General features: G+C 47.8%; 1 protein-coding gene across 1 annotated transcript; it reads left to right on the top strand.

The window, feature by feature from the left end:
• The first annotated feature begins 201 nt into the window (after positions 1-201).
• Positions 202-1,634, top strand: HOXA4 (homeobox A4). Its single transcript, XM_032182157.1, has 2 exons — positions 202-808; positions 1,306-1,634. Exons 1-2 carry the CDS (start codon positions 202-204, stop codon positions 1,632-1,634), a joined length of 936 nt encoding a protein of 311 aa, XP_032038048.1.
• Positions 1,635-13,921: the final 12,287 nt, after the last annotated feature.

The raw sequence follows: 13,921 nt of genomic DNA, 5'->3' as shown, positions 1-13,921 counted from the left end.
GGAAGGGAGGGGAGTGCGGAGGGGAGGGGGGGGGGGGGGAGAAAGCTGGAGGCCCAAACTTTGGCAGCGGCGAGCACTTGACAGCGGCGGGAGGGGGAGAGGGAGGGAGGGGAGGGAGAGGGGGGGGAAGGGGAGGGGCCTCGTCGAGCCCAGAAAAACGACAACGCGAGAAAAATTAGTATTTTTGCACTTCACAAATTAATGACCATGAGTTCGTTTTTGATAAACTCCAACTACATCGAGCCCAAATTCCCTCCCTGCGAGGAGTACACGCAGCACGGCGGCAGCGCCGGCAGCTCCTCCGCCAGCTACCACCCGCACCCGCACCCGCACCCGCACGCCCCGCCGCCGCCGCCGCCGCCGCCGCCGCCGCACCTGCACGCCGCCGCGCACCCGGGCCCGCCGCTGCCCGAGTACTTCCCCCGGCCGCGCAGGGAGCCCGGCTACCAGGCTCCCGCGGCGCCGCCCGGGCCGCCGGGGCCGCCTCCCGAGGCGCTGTACCCGGCGCAGGCACCCTCCTACCCCCAGGCGCCCTACAGCTACAGCAGCGCCGGCAGCGCCGCCCCGGGCCCCGAGCAGCCGCCCCCGGGCGCTTCGCCGCCGCCGCCGCCGCCCGCCAAGGGCCACCCCGGGCCGGCCCAGCCCCTGCTCCCCGGCCATGCCCTGCAGCGCCGCTGCGAAGCGGCCCCCGCCGCCGGGGCCGGCACCGGGGCCGGGTGCCCGCTGCTGCCCGACAAGAGCCTGGCCGGGCTGAAGGGGAAGGAGCCGGTGGTGTACCCCTGGATGAAGAAGATCCATGTGAGCACGGGTGAGTTGCCCCGGGCAAGGGGGAGGCTGGGATGAGCCTGCAGAGGAGGGAAGGGGGGGAGGGTGCTGCCGGGGCCGGGACGGGTCGTTGCGTGTGTTTTTTTTTTTCCTCCTTCCCTCCTTCTCCCTCCGCGTTTCCTAATAAAAAAAAAAAAAAAAAAAAAAGTGAGAAACCTTTTGTATCCGGGGTCCTTTATCAAAAGATTTACGAGACGCCAAACTGTTAGGGCAGTAATTATAGCCCCCATAAATTTAATTGCCCTGCAGTGGCTCTGGGCCATGTGTCTTTGAAGCTTTTCTTCTAACCCAAATGCCCATCACCATTTTTTATTGCTCCTCGATTGTCCCCACTGTCGATAGGCTGCGAAACAATTTTTCTTGCCGTTATGTATCTTATTTGAACCTGGTGTCAAGTTATTATATAATGATTATGTTCCATCGCCCCCCCCCCCCTTTTCTTTCCCCTCCGCGTGTGTGTGTCCGTGTGTACACGTTCAGTCAATCCCAATTACAACGGAGGGGAACCCAAGAGGTCTCGCACTGCCTACACCAGACAGCAGGTCCTGGAGCTGGAGAAGGAGTTCCACTTCAACCGCTACCTGACCAGGAGGAGACGCATCGAGATCGCGCACACCCTCTGCCTCTCCGAGCGCCAGGTCAAGATCTGGTTCCAGAACCGGCGCATGAAGTGGAAGAAAGACCATAAACTGCCTAACACAAAGATGCGCTCCTCAAACCAGTCCACACTGAGCCAGCAGTCCAAAGCACAGACACAGGGCCACCCCCATCCGCTCGATGGGTCTACACCCAACGCAGCCGCGCTATAAATACGGTTATTATTATTATTTTTTTTTAATATATATATATTTACCTATCTATTGGGGTTTTCCAGCTGCCCGTGCTGGTGGTTGGCCGCTTGGACCAAACAACTGTGTAAAATAAAACAGGAGCAGAAAAGGAAGACGAGACGTGCCCAAGAACGGGCACATGTTTAAACCAAAACCCGGACGATTGTCTACATTGTATATAGATAATGGTTCCATGCCCATCATTTTTTTTCTATTTATGGAAACACTCTCTTGCCCTCGGTGTAAGAGAGTGCTGGATGCTGTCACGGACGAATTCTCTGTACCTAAGACGGACTTTTTTTTTTTTTTTTTTTTTTTTTTTTTGTAGAGAACACTTTAAAAAATAAAAAGACGGTTAAAACAAAGCCAAGACCTCGTGAGACACTTGTGTAAGGCATTGACTTGAATAACGGTGTTTCGTGGCGTGGTCGTGGATTCTCGTGTGCGTGTGTGTGCGTGTGAGGGTACACATACACGTTTGCACACACGCCAACACAGGAAAGCGAGTGAACACGTTCACGGAGGTCAAAAACTTAAGAAAACTGTCCCCTCACGCTGTCTCAAGGGAAGTGTTTTATGTATCAAAGGTAACTTAACTGGTTTTAAGTGTAGCCCCCGCTGTAGCTGTGATATATTAGTTTTTCTCCACGTTCCCTGTTGCATTTATTTAAACAAAAAAATGCTATAAAGGCTGTTGCTGTCTTCATATTTGGCACCGTCTCAATCGTTTGGGTCCATGTACAATTTTGTGGATTTTTGGTGTAATGTAAACAGTGCCAAATGCTGGTAATAAAGATTATCCTGTACAAAAGAATTAAACGCTTGAAACACACAAGTCCCCTCAGTGCTGTTTCCTACACCTTGTGCTTCGCTGGTGTTGGCACCAGGAACGGAAAACAACGGTTTAACGCATTGTTTTAACTTGGATTAATATTGTCAATAAGGTAATGGTTGCTTTAAATATAGTGCAAAGCGTCTTGAATCCTAAGTGCCTGCCTGGAAAAAAAAAGAAAAAAAAAAAAAAAGGCACAGTAGGACGAGGAAAGGTCTTGCTGTATTGTGTAGGTGAGTGGTCTTCTCTAGCAGACTTGTGGCAAAATTAATCCGGCTCTTCATCGCTGGGCTTGAGACTGTTTTCGACCGCAGCACAGAGAAACTGAGCTTCTACTGGGAGCCAATAAGCTCCCCTGGCGGATTTTGCTGGAGGAGAAGTCACACATGCTCCCCATGATAACACTTTAAATCTCTAGCCAGTCGTGATTTATTCGTTCATTTTCATCCGATTGTGATTTCTCAATTGGCTAGCACTTCGAAGGGAAATACATGGGCGGTAACCTGAAGTTTCTCTAGCTGTCTTTTCTGTTTCTCTTCCTTTTTTTTTTTTTTTTTTTTTTTTTTTTTTTTTTTTTTTAAGACCATTTCGAAACGTTTAGAGAAAGCCTTAGCAGTGACACGAAGCCAGGCACAACCAACTCGAACCGTTTATCTAACCGAGATCCTCCAAACGATGGAGGCGAACCGGGGGCCAAGAGGTTGCAGCTCGGAGCCTCCCCTCGCTGCCTCCGCGGGCTTTCACAGCTCTTTCTGAGACCAGCACCGAGCTGGGGAGGAAAAAACATGGAAAGGAGCTCCAGCGCTAGTAAATCTTCCAGGGAAGCACCACCGAAGGCCAAGACTTAGTTGCTTAGCCAAACACATCCGAGAGGGGTTTTTGGACCCTTCACGTGGTGGAGGCCGGAGGAGTGGGTGCCTCGCCACCCCTCGGGTGCCTTGCACCAGGCCCTGGTTATGCTGAGCATCCCTGCCTGTCCGAGGAGCACGTAGCGCCCGGGTGAAAAATTTAACGTGTCATTGGCAGAGTATGTTCAGCATCAGAGATATGGCGGTTGTAAATACGCTGAGCAAACACCGCTGTCTCCGAACCCGACCAGCAAGCAGGCCTGAAAAGCGCGCTTGCACTCACGTATTGCTGTTTGCTAAACCCTAAATTGCCAGCTGCCTCCTTATAAAGGGGGAGAATATAGCTGTAAGTGAGGCGACTGCTATCTGCAAGCGTGTATTGTGCGTTGCTCGAGAGTCCCTCCATATACTTAGAGCCCACATTAGCACAAGCGAGCAAAATTCCAGCTGAAACGTATTAACTGGCAATGCAGGATTTCTTTGGTGTGCAGCCTATGCGTATAAACCTGTTTGCTCCCATTGAAAAGAGAAATGAAATCACGCTGCAAATAGCAATTTTAGCGAGAATCATTAATCACCTCCTACAATAAATACTTCTTTGTAATTCAACAGCGGTTCTGAAAGGCATTCTCTTGGAAAAGTCTGTGAAGACGCAAAGGATTTTCCTGGAAAAAAAAAAAAAAGAAAGAAAAAAAAAAAAAAGTGGTCATGTGTAAAGACACAGCATCTTGGCTGTCTGCTAAAAAAATGTACACGCTCTTGGTGGAGATTGAACAGCGGACTGCAAAATACCCCATGGCAGATTTTCGTCGTTTAAGGTAAATTTTCCTTTTTCCCCCCTTCCCCCTCCGCCTCCGCTGGGAGCAGCGCGGTGCTCCCGGGCTGGGAGCCTTCTGCTCCCGCTTCCACACCGCCCGTCTTACAATAACTTCGAAAATTACATCGTCCAGCTTAAATTCTCGCATTGTGCTCCCTTTGCTAGGGCAACCAGGAGTTCACCGAGAGGACAAATTTTCTATCCCATTAATTGTTTTTTTTAGAGAAGCAGACTGACCCTTCAAACCCTTGACCTTTAAAGACAGTATTCTTTTTAATCCGGCACTTGGACCTAAATGTCTCTTTCTCTCCCTCCCTCTCCCTCGCTCTCCCGGTGTCTCTCACACATGTATTTATCTGCTCTGGCCACAAAGGCGAGCGCGGCCCAAAACGCTGGAAGTGGAAGTTTGTCAATATCTCAAAGAAAGACAAAATCACCTCGGAGTCAATTTAATGGCCGCAGGGAACGCCACGCCGTTAACCCCGCTCCCCACCTCCCCTCCACCCAGCAAGAAAAATGGGAGTTTTCCAAGGTCTCCCTCCCCGTTTCTCCCGCAATCTCTTGCTATACCTGGTGTTTTATTACACGGGGAACTCAGCTGTGACAAGCGCCTTGCGGTATTTAATAACTAGACCCATTCTGCATCGGAGGGTTACCCAATCCTGCGATTTTATTTATATATATATATATTATATTTTTTTTTTCAGGGTGCTGGCCGTCCCCATGGACTTGCTCCTCAGTGTTTATAACGGGGAAGGGATGGGGGGAGCCCTCACACAGGCAGAGATCTTGGCAGCCTCGCCATCAATAACCGCCCCCCCCCACCTTCCCAGTGTCTCCCCCCAGCCCCCTGGCCCCGCTCTGGGGCCCGATCCGGGCGGTCCGGGCCCCTTGGCCCCGCCAGAGCCTCTCCAGGGGAGGGTGGGACCTCCCGCGGGGGTGGCCCGGGGCCGTCCCCTCGGGCAAGCCCGGCCCACGCGTGTCCCGGCAGGGCCAAGGGCCGGGTCTCCCCGCGTGGGCAGGGGGAGCTCGGCGGCCGCCTTCCCCCGCCCCCCCCCCTCCGGCCCCGGGCAGCCTTCCTGGCTCCGCCCGGGGCAGCACGAAGGCAGGATTGACCCGTGCCTTGGAGGGCAGCCCGGGGGCGTGGGGGGGCCGGAGGGGGTACCGCCCCGATGCTCCCCCGGGCAGCAGCATCCTGAGCCCCCCCACCCCCCCCGGCATTAGTACACCACGCCGCATACAATGAGGCTCTGGCTTCAACTCGCTGATGTGTGTGCGTGTGTTTGCGGGGGGGTGGGGGGGTTGCAAGGCTGCCCCATCTCGCTACGGAGCAGGACAAACCCGTATTATTCATGTCCGAGAGCTCTCCCTAGAAACTGAGGAGCTGTCAAAGCCAGCAGAGATTAGGGGACCCAAGTACGAGGATCCCTGCGCTCGCAGATAAAGGTGTTGCGTCTGTTCTGGGGGAGATATTGAAATTTTAATCTTTAGGGTCACGTGACTCATTAAATAATTAATGCAGATAGTCAGGAATGGATCTGTGGCCGTCAGTCCTCACTAGGAGTGATTCTCTCACAAGTGAAACTCAACTCCTTATTACTGGAGTTTGTTTTTCTTTCTTTCTTTCCTTTTTTTTTTTTTTTTTTTTTTGCCCTTAAAAAAAATCCCACCTGATTTATCTTGAAAGATTCTAAACTTCTTAAGCAAGCAGTAGGGTCTGTGTTGGTAAGTAGGTAGTGTGTATTTCTAGCTTGATGACTTTAATTGTTTGTGCTTGCTTTGTCTGCTGAGCATTTGCTTAACAAGTTTAATATTTAGAAATGTTAAATCTTTGTTTTAGCTGCCTTGTGGTCACATTACGGCTTTTGGTGATTAAGCGTTACCGAGGCAAACACATTTGATAATGTTCTAATTCACACTGTGGAAGGCTGGGTGCCACAGTGCAGGAGGACCTGCTTTGTTCAATTTTCCTGGCGTTAATAAATCACCGGCTCCTAATGCAGGGCCAAAAAAGCAATGGAAAGGCAGTGAGCATTGTAAAGGAAAAGTCATGGGCGAATTTCTCTATGACTCATTAGTCTGAACGATTTATGTACGAACTTAAAGTGCCGCAATGAATATTAGAGTTTGGGATAACAACAAATTAAAAAAAAAATGTCATAGCGTTTGTAAAGTGCTTTATTGCTACTTAGCAACTCTTTCAAGAAGAAGCATAGTTTAAAGGACTGTGGCAGTGTAAAATATGGTGGTGTGGCTTAATAGCTCCAAAATAAATAACAGAAAGTCGCTGGCACCGTTTTCAGATACACACTCCATATTTAACACGAGTGGGGCAATACAGTCACGGCGTGCTTGATCAATGTTTATTGCCGCTTGTAACATGACTATTGATTAGGGATCAAAACGGCTAAGGTATGAGCTGGAGCCTAAAATGCCAGGGGGGTTCCCTCTGCTCCGGAGCTGAGCGGAGAGCAAGGTAGAGCTAAGGACAACGCCAGGCAACAGCGCCCGGGCTCAGAGATCGCAGATTGAACTTTCCATTTTCTTTTGTGTTTGCCAGTAGATTTTAACAGTCAGCGCTCTGAAATTTATGAGACGGCAATAAACAGCTTAGTAGGCTATTATTGCATGATTTTATGTAGACTGGAGTTCAACACCAAATTTAAAATTATTAGAGTAATTACGGAACTACTAAATTACCAAAGCAAAGTATCTGCTCGAAAAGTTCTCCCAAGACAGACTTAATATTTCCAAGGCTCAGATGACATCCTTCCACAAGAACTGTATTATTTAATTATTAGCATTTACATTTACTGACAATTTTAAGATGCGTTAGATGGCTTTTATTAGCGAGAATGAATACAGGGGGTACGTTATTATATCTGACAAATTCATATGTAAACGTGATTCAGTAAGTGGCATCCGAATAATCTGACTATTGTCTTTTTGGATTGTGCAATATTGTTTGTTTTAGGCGAAGAGAGACTGTCCAGTTTTCCACCCCCCTTCAATGGCTTTCAGTGTATTTTTTTTTTTTTTTTTAAAGGAAAGTTTCGGGCCCGATGCTGTTTCAGTGAAGTCAACTGTTAGTCTCTTATTGCGCTGGTGGTGCCAGGATCGGGCCCTGGCTAACTGTTTGAATAAAAGCCCAACCACAATACTCCCCGCATTAGAACTGGAACTCTTTCCGCGTTTTATTCAACAGAGATGAACACCACTAGTTGTGTTTAATGTCTGTTCTTGATTAAATGATCCTAAACAAAGGTTTCCCAGAGGAAAATAAAGCAGACATTCATGTAACAAGAGTTTGGAATGACAATATTTCCAAACACTTGGAGACAGAAGGCATAGCTGTCTACGGGAAAGAGGAAAAAAAAAAAAAAAAAAAGAAAGAAGGGAAAAAAAAAAAAAAAAAAAAGCCACCCGCTTTTATTTCTCAGATAGCAGCGCTCCTCGCCCCGCTTCGCCTCGGACCCGCGCCCGCTCCGGCCGTGCCCGCCCGGCGCTGGGGCTCTCCCGGCGAGCCCGGTGTCGCCTATGAGTGAGCGGCTACCTCCCCCTGCGCTCCCCGTTAAGGCGTTGTTTGTTGCTTGTTTTCAGAGAGCCCGGGCACCCAGGAAAGCCGGTCCGGGCGGGCGGCGGCAGCCGGGAGAGCCTCAGCCCCAGTCTTCGCGGTGGGACGAGGTAAGAGCCCCGGGGGTTGGGGGGCGAGGGAGACGCTGCCCCGTACCTGCGCGCAGGGAAAAGCCCCCCGGAGCCGGGCTTTGGTGTGATAAATATTTAACCCAGCCGGGATTTTTCTGGATTGGCTCTATTCATCTTCCGCGGCTGGTGAATGCGCGTGTCCGGGCAGACAAAGAAGCGTGCGGGACCTGAGTGATAGCCGGCCTTATAAAGGGGACAGGAAGGATGCAAGTCATTGGAAGAGCCAAAGAGGTTGAGAATGCCTTTGTCCCTTCTTAGCTCCTTCCCAAATCAAAGGGCGAGGGAGATAGCGGGAGGCATGGCTGTGCGGGATGGCTCGGCGCTGCTTGCTGCCTCCTGCTCGAGGAGCGGTGTCGCCAGCCCTGCGCGCTTGGCGACGGGAAAAGGTTGAGTTCAGGTGGCGACCCTAGAAAAACCTGCCTTTTGTCTGAGTGCACGCACCAGAATGGACCGCAGATAAGTTTCAGGTATTTGTCCGTCCCGGCCTGCCTCGCCCCGGCCGTGGGGTGGTGGCTGGTGCCTGCCTCCTGGATGCGGTTGTTCCGCTGGCAGGAGGAACGCGATGCTTCTCATAGCGAGCATTTGCTAGAGCCAGCCTCAGAGGAGGGAGGATTACAGAGAATTAGCTTAAATTCCTGCTAGATTTACCTGCTTATTTTTGGACGCTGATGTACAATTAGTATATTTTACTACCTTTTAAAAGCGGCCATAAATTACAGGACTACAAGGGCTCTTTGTGTTGGCTTAATGGGCTGCTTAAATCTTAACTACAAAAAGGCGCTGCAAATGTCTGTTCACGCTTACGTTAGGAAATTAAAAGGGAGAACACGCTACGAAGGAACCTTCCTCCGGTGGCATGCGTCCACGGTATTTCGTGCAGAGATATTTGGGATTCCTAAACTGACCCAGCGCTCCCAGCCTCAGCTGACTCCCAGCAGAACTTCTTCCACGAGGGCAGAGTCGATAGCTCTACTCTTTATCTGCTTCGAAGTGATCAAAGAGCAACTTTATCTCTATCAGACGCACAGATGTAGGTAAACAGTTCTGCATCCCAGCAGATTTCCAGTCTTTCGAGGAAGCAAGAAAATAAATGCTTGTGTCGTATGGTCATTCCTATGTCTTCTCCACATGGGAGTGACACCTTACCTCTTAACAACTGGCATAAACGTAAACATGAAAGAAGGCAAAAATCCTAAATCTAATTGTATTGAAGGTAACTTTAAATAGCATTAGTGCTAAGAGTGGCTATTAGTGCCAGAGCTCGCACAAAGGCTTTCGCCTAATGAATGTACTTTATGAACCCAGATCTGTTTGTTGTTACTGAGCTTGGAATTTCAGCTCAGCTCGAAGCCATGTGTATAAAGTGCAGAAAAATCAGAAGCAGACCTACTGATAAACGCCACATTTTTTATTTTTTTTTTCTCTTAGAAACCTTGTTTCAGGTCTCCAAATCATCGAGGTAATAAAACACAATGTTGAATGTCCAGGAACAGGAACAAAGCAATATAGGGGTTGGCGGGGGAAATCTAGCGTCTGCTACTTACAGGATCATTTGAATTCGTATTTGAAATCTTATAATCATAGTACTAGAGCAAAGAAAGCTTTTTCCAAATTCGGCGGAAGGGAATCATTTTCAGCTGCGACCCAGGACAGTGTAAAGTTAGGAAGACTCCCCCTTCAGCCCTCCCAAAGTACACCCTGTGTAAGGTATTCACACGTCAAGAAGTTACTTTTCTTAAGAATTAATTAGTTTCCCCGCTACATACACGAAGTTAATTGTTAAACAGTAGTTTTAGCATTAACTTGACCATTAATACTAATAAAGATGTTCATAGAAACAGGGGTTTGAAGCCAATAGCCTTAGCTAGCGTTAAGGCATTTAAGCTGACTTATGATTGTGATTTATTGCTTTTGTAGTTTCTATTTGCTCAGGACTGCAACTTCTAAAGCCATCTTTCTGCTTTTGACGCAAAGCAGTCGATAACTTTTTACAACAGACCCAAGAAAGTCTTGCTCTGCTTTTTTCAACATCTGCTCCGTTCCCCATTAATTTCGGTTTCATTGTTGCAGAAGAACTTTTCTCTGTGTTTCTTTTATGAGATCTAAACGCACTGGATTTAAAAGAGCCACGAATTCATCACATCCAGTAAATAACAGTCTTGGTTTGCATTTAGTGTGAGGGCAATGGAGTTCAAGTCGTGATGATAGTTGCAGCCTTAGACATGTTGTGTGTGGATAATACTCTCTTTCGTTCAGAGGTATATAATTTTTATTCCAGTTCTTAGTGAGGGGTAATATATGTATTTCCTGTCAGGAGCTCACTTCAATATGAAAAATTGCAAATTCTTCCTCTGTTGTAATGTCACGCTGACTTTGCTGCACTGTCCACTCATATACACTGTTACTGATGGGTTTAAATTCCAGTGGCCCACTTTTGCAGTCCAAGTGAGGGTATGGAAGACACGCCTGTAACTGTAAAAGTTACCTTTAAAAAGAAATCGCCTTCCATTCTGTTCAAGGAAGTGCAGGTGAAACACTAAGAGGGGATATGCAGTTAGCTGAAAATTTTCTTCGAGCTTATGGGGGGTGGTGGAAAGATTTAGGATAAGGTATATACATCATGATGCAAAATGCTGGACTCACAGAACTTGGTCAGAAACACGTTAAAAGCGTGAACTATCTGATTTTCTTTGACTCTAGCCAGAAAAGTTATGTGAGTTTAGGGTTTCTTTTGTTTGTTTAGCTTATTGTGTCAATAGCAAAAGTTAAACAATCTTGCAGGAAAGATGTAGTGTGTTCACACACAGGCGAAGCTGGCTCGCGTGGTAGGCTGGCTCGGGGACCGAATAGAGCTTTGCTCTTTTTTTTTTTTTTTTTTTTTTTTTTTTTAATATATATATATATTATTATTTCCCCCCCTTAGGCAGAGAGCTCCCCCTTCCCATTTTTTTTTTCATCGTTAGAAACCTATAATTTTGTGCATCACTCAAACTAGCTGTATAGGAAATGCGTAAGCACAGGTTTAACAGCAAGGTCCCAAAAGGTTTTGCAAAATTCAGAGGCACGCCAGTGAAGGAAGGTGTATTCTTCATAGTGTGTTACAAGGACAAAAATCAACTAGCCTCTTAGAAGAGACTCTTTTTTGCCTTTGTCAGGTAATTATAGGTCTTTTTAGTTTCTACAGGAGCCCTGATGTAGCGTGTGGGAGTTGAGCAAGCCCTGTACAATGGCAGGGTAAAGACGTCTGGGGGTGGGGGGAGGTTGGTGGTCGTCCCGTGTAGAAGGGGGCTGGAAATAATGGTATTAGGGTTTGGGCTTTCTTCGGGGGGTTGCAGAGGACACGCGACGTGGAGCAGAGTGGCGGGCCTGGGGAGCAAATGCCGGTTAATTAGGCTAAGTAGCAAAGTGCAGAGTAATCCCATGTTACGAGAAGGATTCCTCTTACTTTCCAATGGGCTTTGTATAAAGAAATATTGATGTGGGAGGAAAAAGACTCAAACCAATCTCCCCCCTTAGTCAGCTACATCTCTTGATTTTTTTTTTTTTTTTTCTTCTTCCCTCCCTTAAAACTCTTCTTCAACATACCGGGCTAAGGCTTTAAAAAGCCAAGGCTCGCTCTAAGAAACCCTGTTCCTTCAATGATTCCCTATTTCAAATAAAAGGATTTAAGTTGACGTATGACCACGTGAGCACATAATACAGCGCATTATTGTGGCATTTGGAGTGGAGACCCGGTCTGGCTCCGTCTGCGATTACGCTTTTCCAGTTTCTGTTCAGAGCAAGCACTGCTTTCTATTATTTTTTTTTTTCCTGCCCCCATCACCGTCCCCGCAAGAGCTGGCCATTTCGCTGACAGCTTTCGTTCCTTATGGAAAGATTATTGTCGAGCCGAGAGGACGAAATGCTTCGTTAGAAAGGATGGATTTTATTTTAAGGTATTTCCGTTGATTGTTCATTTATGTGGTGAGTTATTGCTGTTCGAGGCAAAGGTCAGTAGAAAAGGCTGAAGCGAGTGCGTGTGTGTGCGTGCGTGTGTGTGCACCCGGAGCCAGGCTGCTTCCCCCTTTGTTTCAATTTGCTGCGGTAAATATTCAACTCTCCCCTCGCAGCGAGCGGAGCAGGGAGAGTTTGCTTCTTTATTTATTTTTCTCCATAGAGATCCCACACGGCTGTTGATGGCCAGCTGCCTCCGCTCCAGCCCCTCGATTGCCATGTTATCGTTATTTATGATCGGCTAGAGATGGGAAAGCCTCTTGTATTGTTTTCTTGCCGGGCTCCTTTTTTTTTTTTTTTTTTTTTTTAAATTATTTTTTAATTTTTAATTTTGATATTTGTGTGTTTATTTCTGGATGTATTTGGGGAGGTCGGGGAGGACGGCGCGGGGGGGATGCTCCTCGGCTGGGGTCGCGCTCGAGTGTGCGGCGGTTGTTGTTTTATGTGTGTTTGTTCGGCCGCTGCCGCTCTGGAAATCGATGAGTATGCAATTGTGCTGCCATTTTATTTATGATGCTTTAGTGGTACTTTGTTTACCGGGAGCGGAGGGCTCAGCTCTGTGGCTTCCCCTTTCCAAATGAGCCAGGGGCTCCTCTTTATTTCTCCTCGGTGAGAAGGAGCTGAACCAAGAGCCAGCCATGGCTACTAACAATAAATCAGCCTTGGAAATGTGGTGTTGATTTTTTTTTCCCCTCTGAACGGGGATCTGGAAAGCGAGAATAACAGGGATAGCAGTGGAAATTATCTTCTAGGATAACATATACTAGTCCTAAATTCATATTCGTACTGTCTTTTACATAAATATATACATATCCGTATGTATAAATATTTGAGTATATGCATGTATGTATAAATATGTCTATGTAATTACATTATAAGGAATGCACTTAAAATGACGAGTATTGAAGAATTACGTGGTTATCCAAGGAGGGCAAAGTGTTACAAAAAAAAAAAAAAAAGACGTTTCCCCGGTGGGTCCCGGCTTTGGGAAAGGTCACAGCGCCGAGGCTTTCTTTCCTCCAATTTGGTCAGCGCCTATTTCTGCTGTACCATTTTGTCCCCTGTTACCAGGTACTGGCAATTACTCGTCTTCTAAGGGGTCAGGGAGGGAGAGAGGTAGAAAAGAGAAGGATGAGAAACAAAACCTACTAAAAACAAACCAAAAAAAAAAAAAAAAGGTATTTCCCTTGAACCTATTCGTGGCCATTGTGCAGGGACCCCCAGGGCCGAGATGCTAGCGCTGATTTCTCGCTTTCTTGCTCCTTAAGCCGCTCTCAGGACAGAACTGACCCAAATATTCCCCCCTATTCCTCCCTATTTCCCCTTCAGACCATTCTGAAGCACGTTGTCCTTTATCAGACACAGCGTATCTCTTACGCCAGGGAAGGAGAGCTGCTTTGCTCTTTTAGCATGTCTAAAAGCCGAGGTTGGCTTTGCCATGTTTTGAAACGGGCCAAAACGCGCCTCAAAAATAAAATGTAAGCTTTAATTGCAGCTCAATTACTTGGCAGCGTTTCCTCTGATTTATGACCCAGTTCGGATGCATATTGACCCAGTTAAAACACTCATAAATAATACAGTCCTGCTCTGGAGCGAAAGAAAGCGAGGAGAGTTTTGTAGGAGTGGGGCATTTCGGCGGCTTGTGTAAATAACCTCGGTCTGCTGAGCAAATAGCGAATTGTCCATTGCGATTCTTTGCTGGTAGAGAACATAAACAATAATCGCGATTAACCACGTCTGCTTGGACTGTCCGATAGCCCAGTCCTTCTACTGTCCCCTGCTAACTCCCTAACGACTCGCAGAGACACAGCTTCCAGAGTCTGTCCCGTTCTCCTGCAGCCTTGCCCTTTCATCCCTAAAAGCCTCCCCCATATCAACCTTGAATTATAGCGCTGGCCGCTCTTCGGAGCATCCCAGGATAAAGCGCTTTCCGGGCATTATTTTATTTGGAAACTAAGAATAACTCCACGAAGGCGGACAGTCCCGAAAACGAGACTTTTTGGAAGAAAACGCGGCTCGTTCCCGTGTCAGGAATCAGCCCCAAAGGCTCCCCGTCCCTCCCCGAGCAGAG

This window comes from Aythya fuligula, chromosome 2 (genome assembly GCF_009819795.1).
Source record: "Aythya fuligula isolate bAytFul2 chromosome 2, bAytFul2.pri, whole genome shotgun sequence".
Classification (NCBI taxonomy): domain Eukaryota; kingdom Metazoa; phylum Chordata; class Aves; order Anseriformes; family Anatidae; genus Aythya; species Aythya fuligula.
The sequence above is the reverse complement of the archived record's forward strand: the minus strand, read 5'-3'. Positions and strand labels throughout refer to the sequence as shown.

Bases quoted from the DNA above. Each gene is read 5' to 3' on its own strand.
- HOXA4 (XM_032182157.1), top strand. From the start codon at position 202: ATGACCATGAGTTCGTTTTTGATAAACTCCAACTACATCGAGCCCAAA. The intron at 809-1,305 runs GTGAGTTGCCCC...GTACACGTTCAG, and splicing joins GAAGATCCATGTGAGCACGG to TCAATCCCAATTACAACGGA.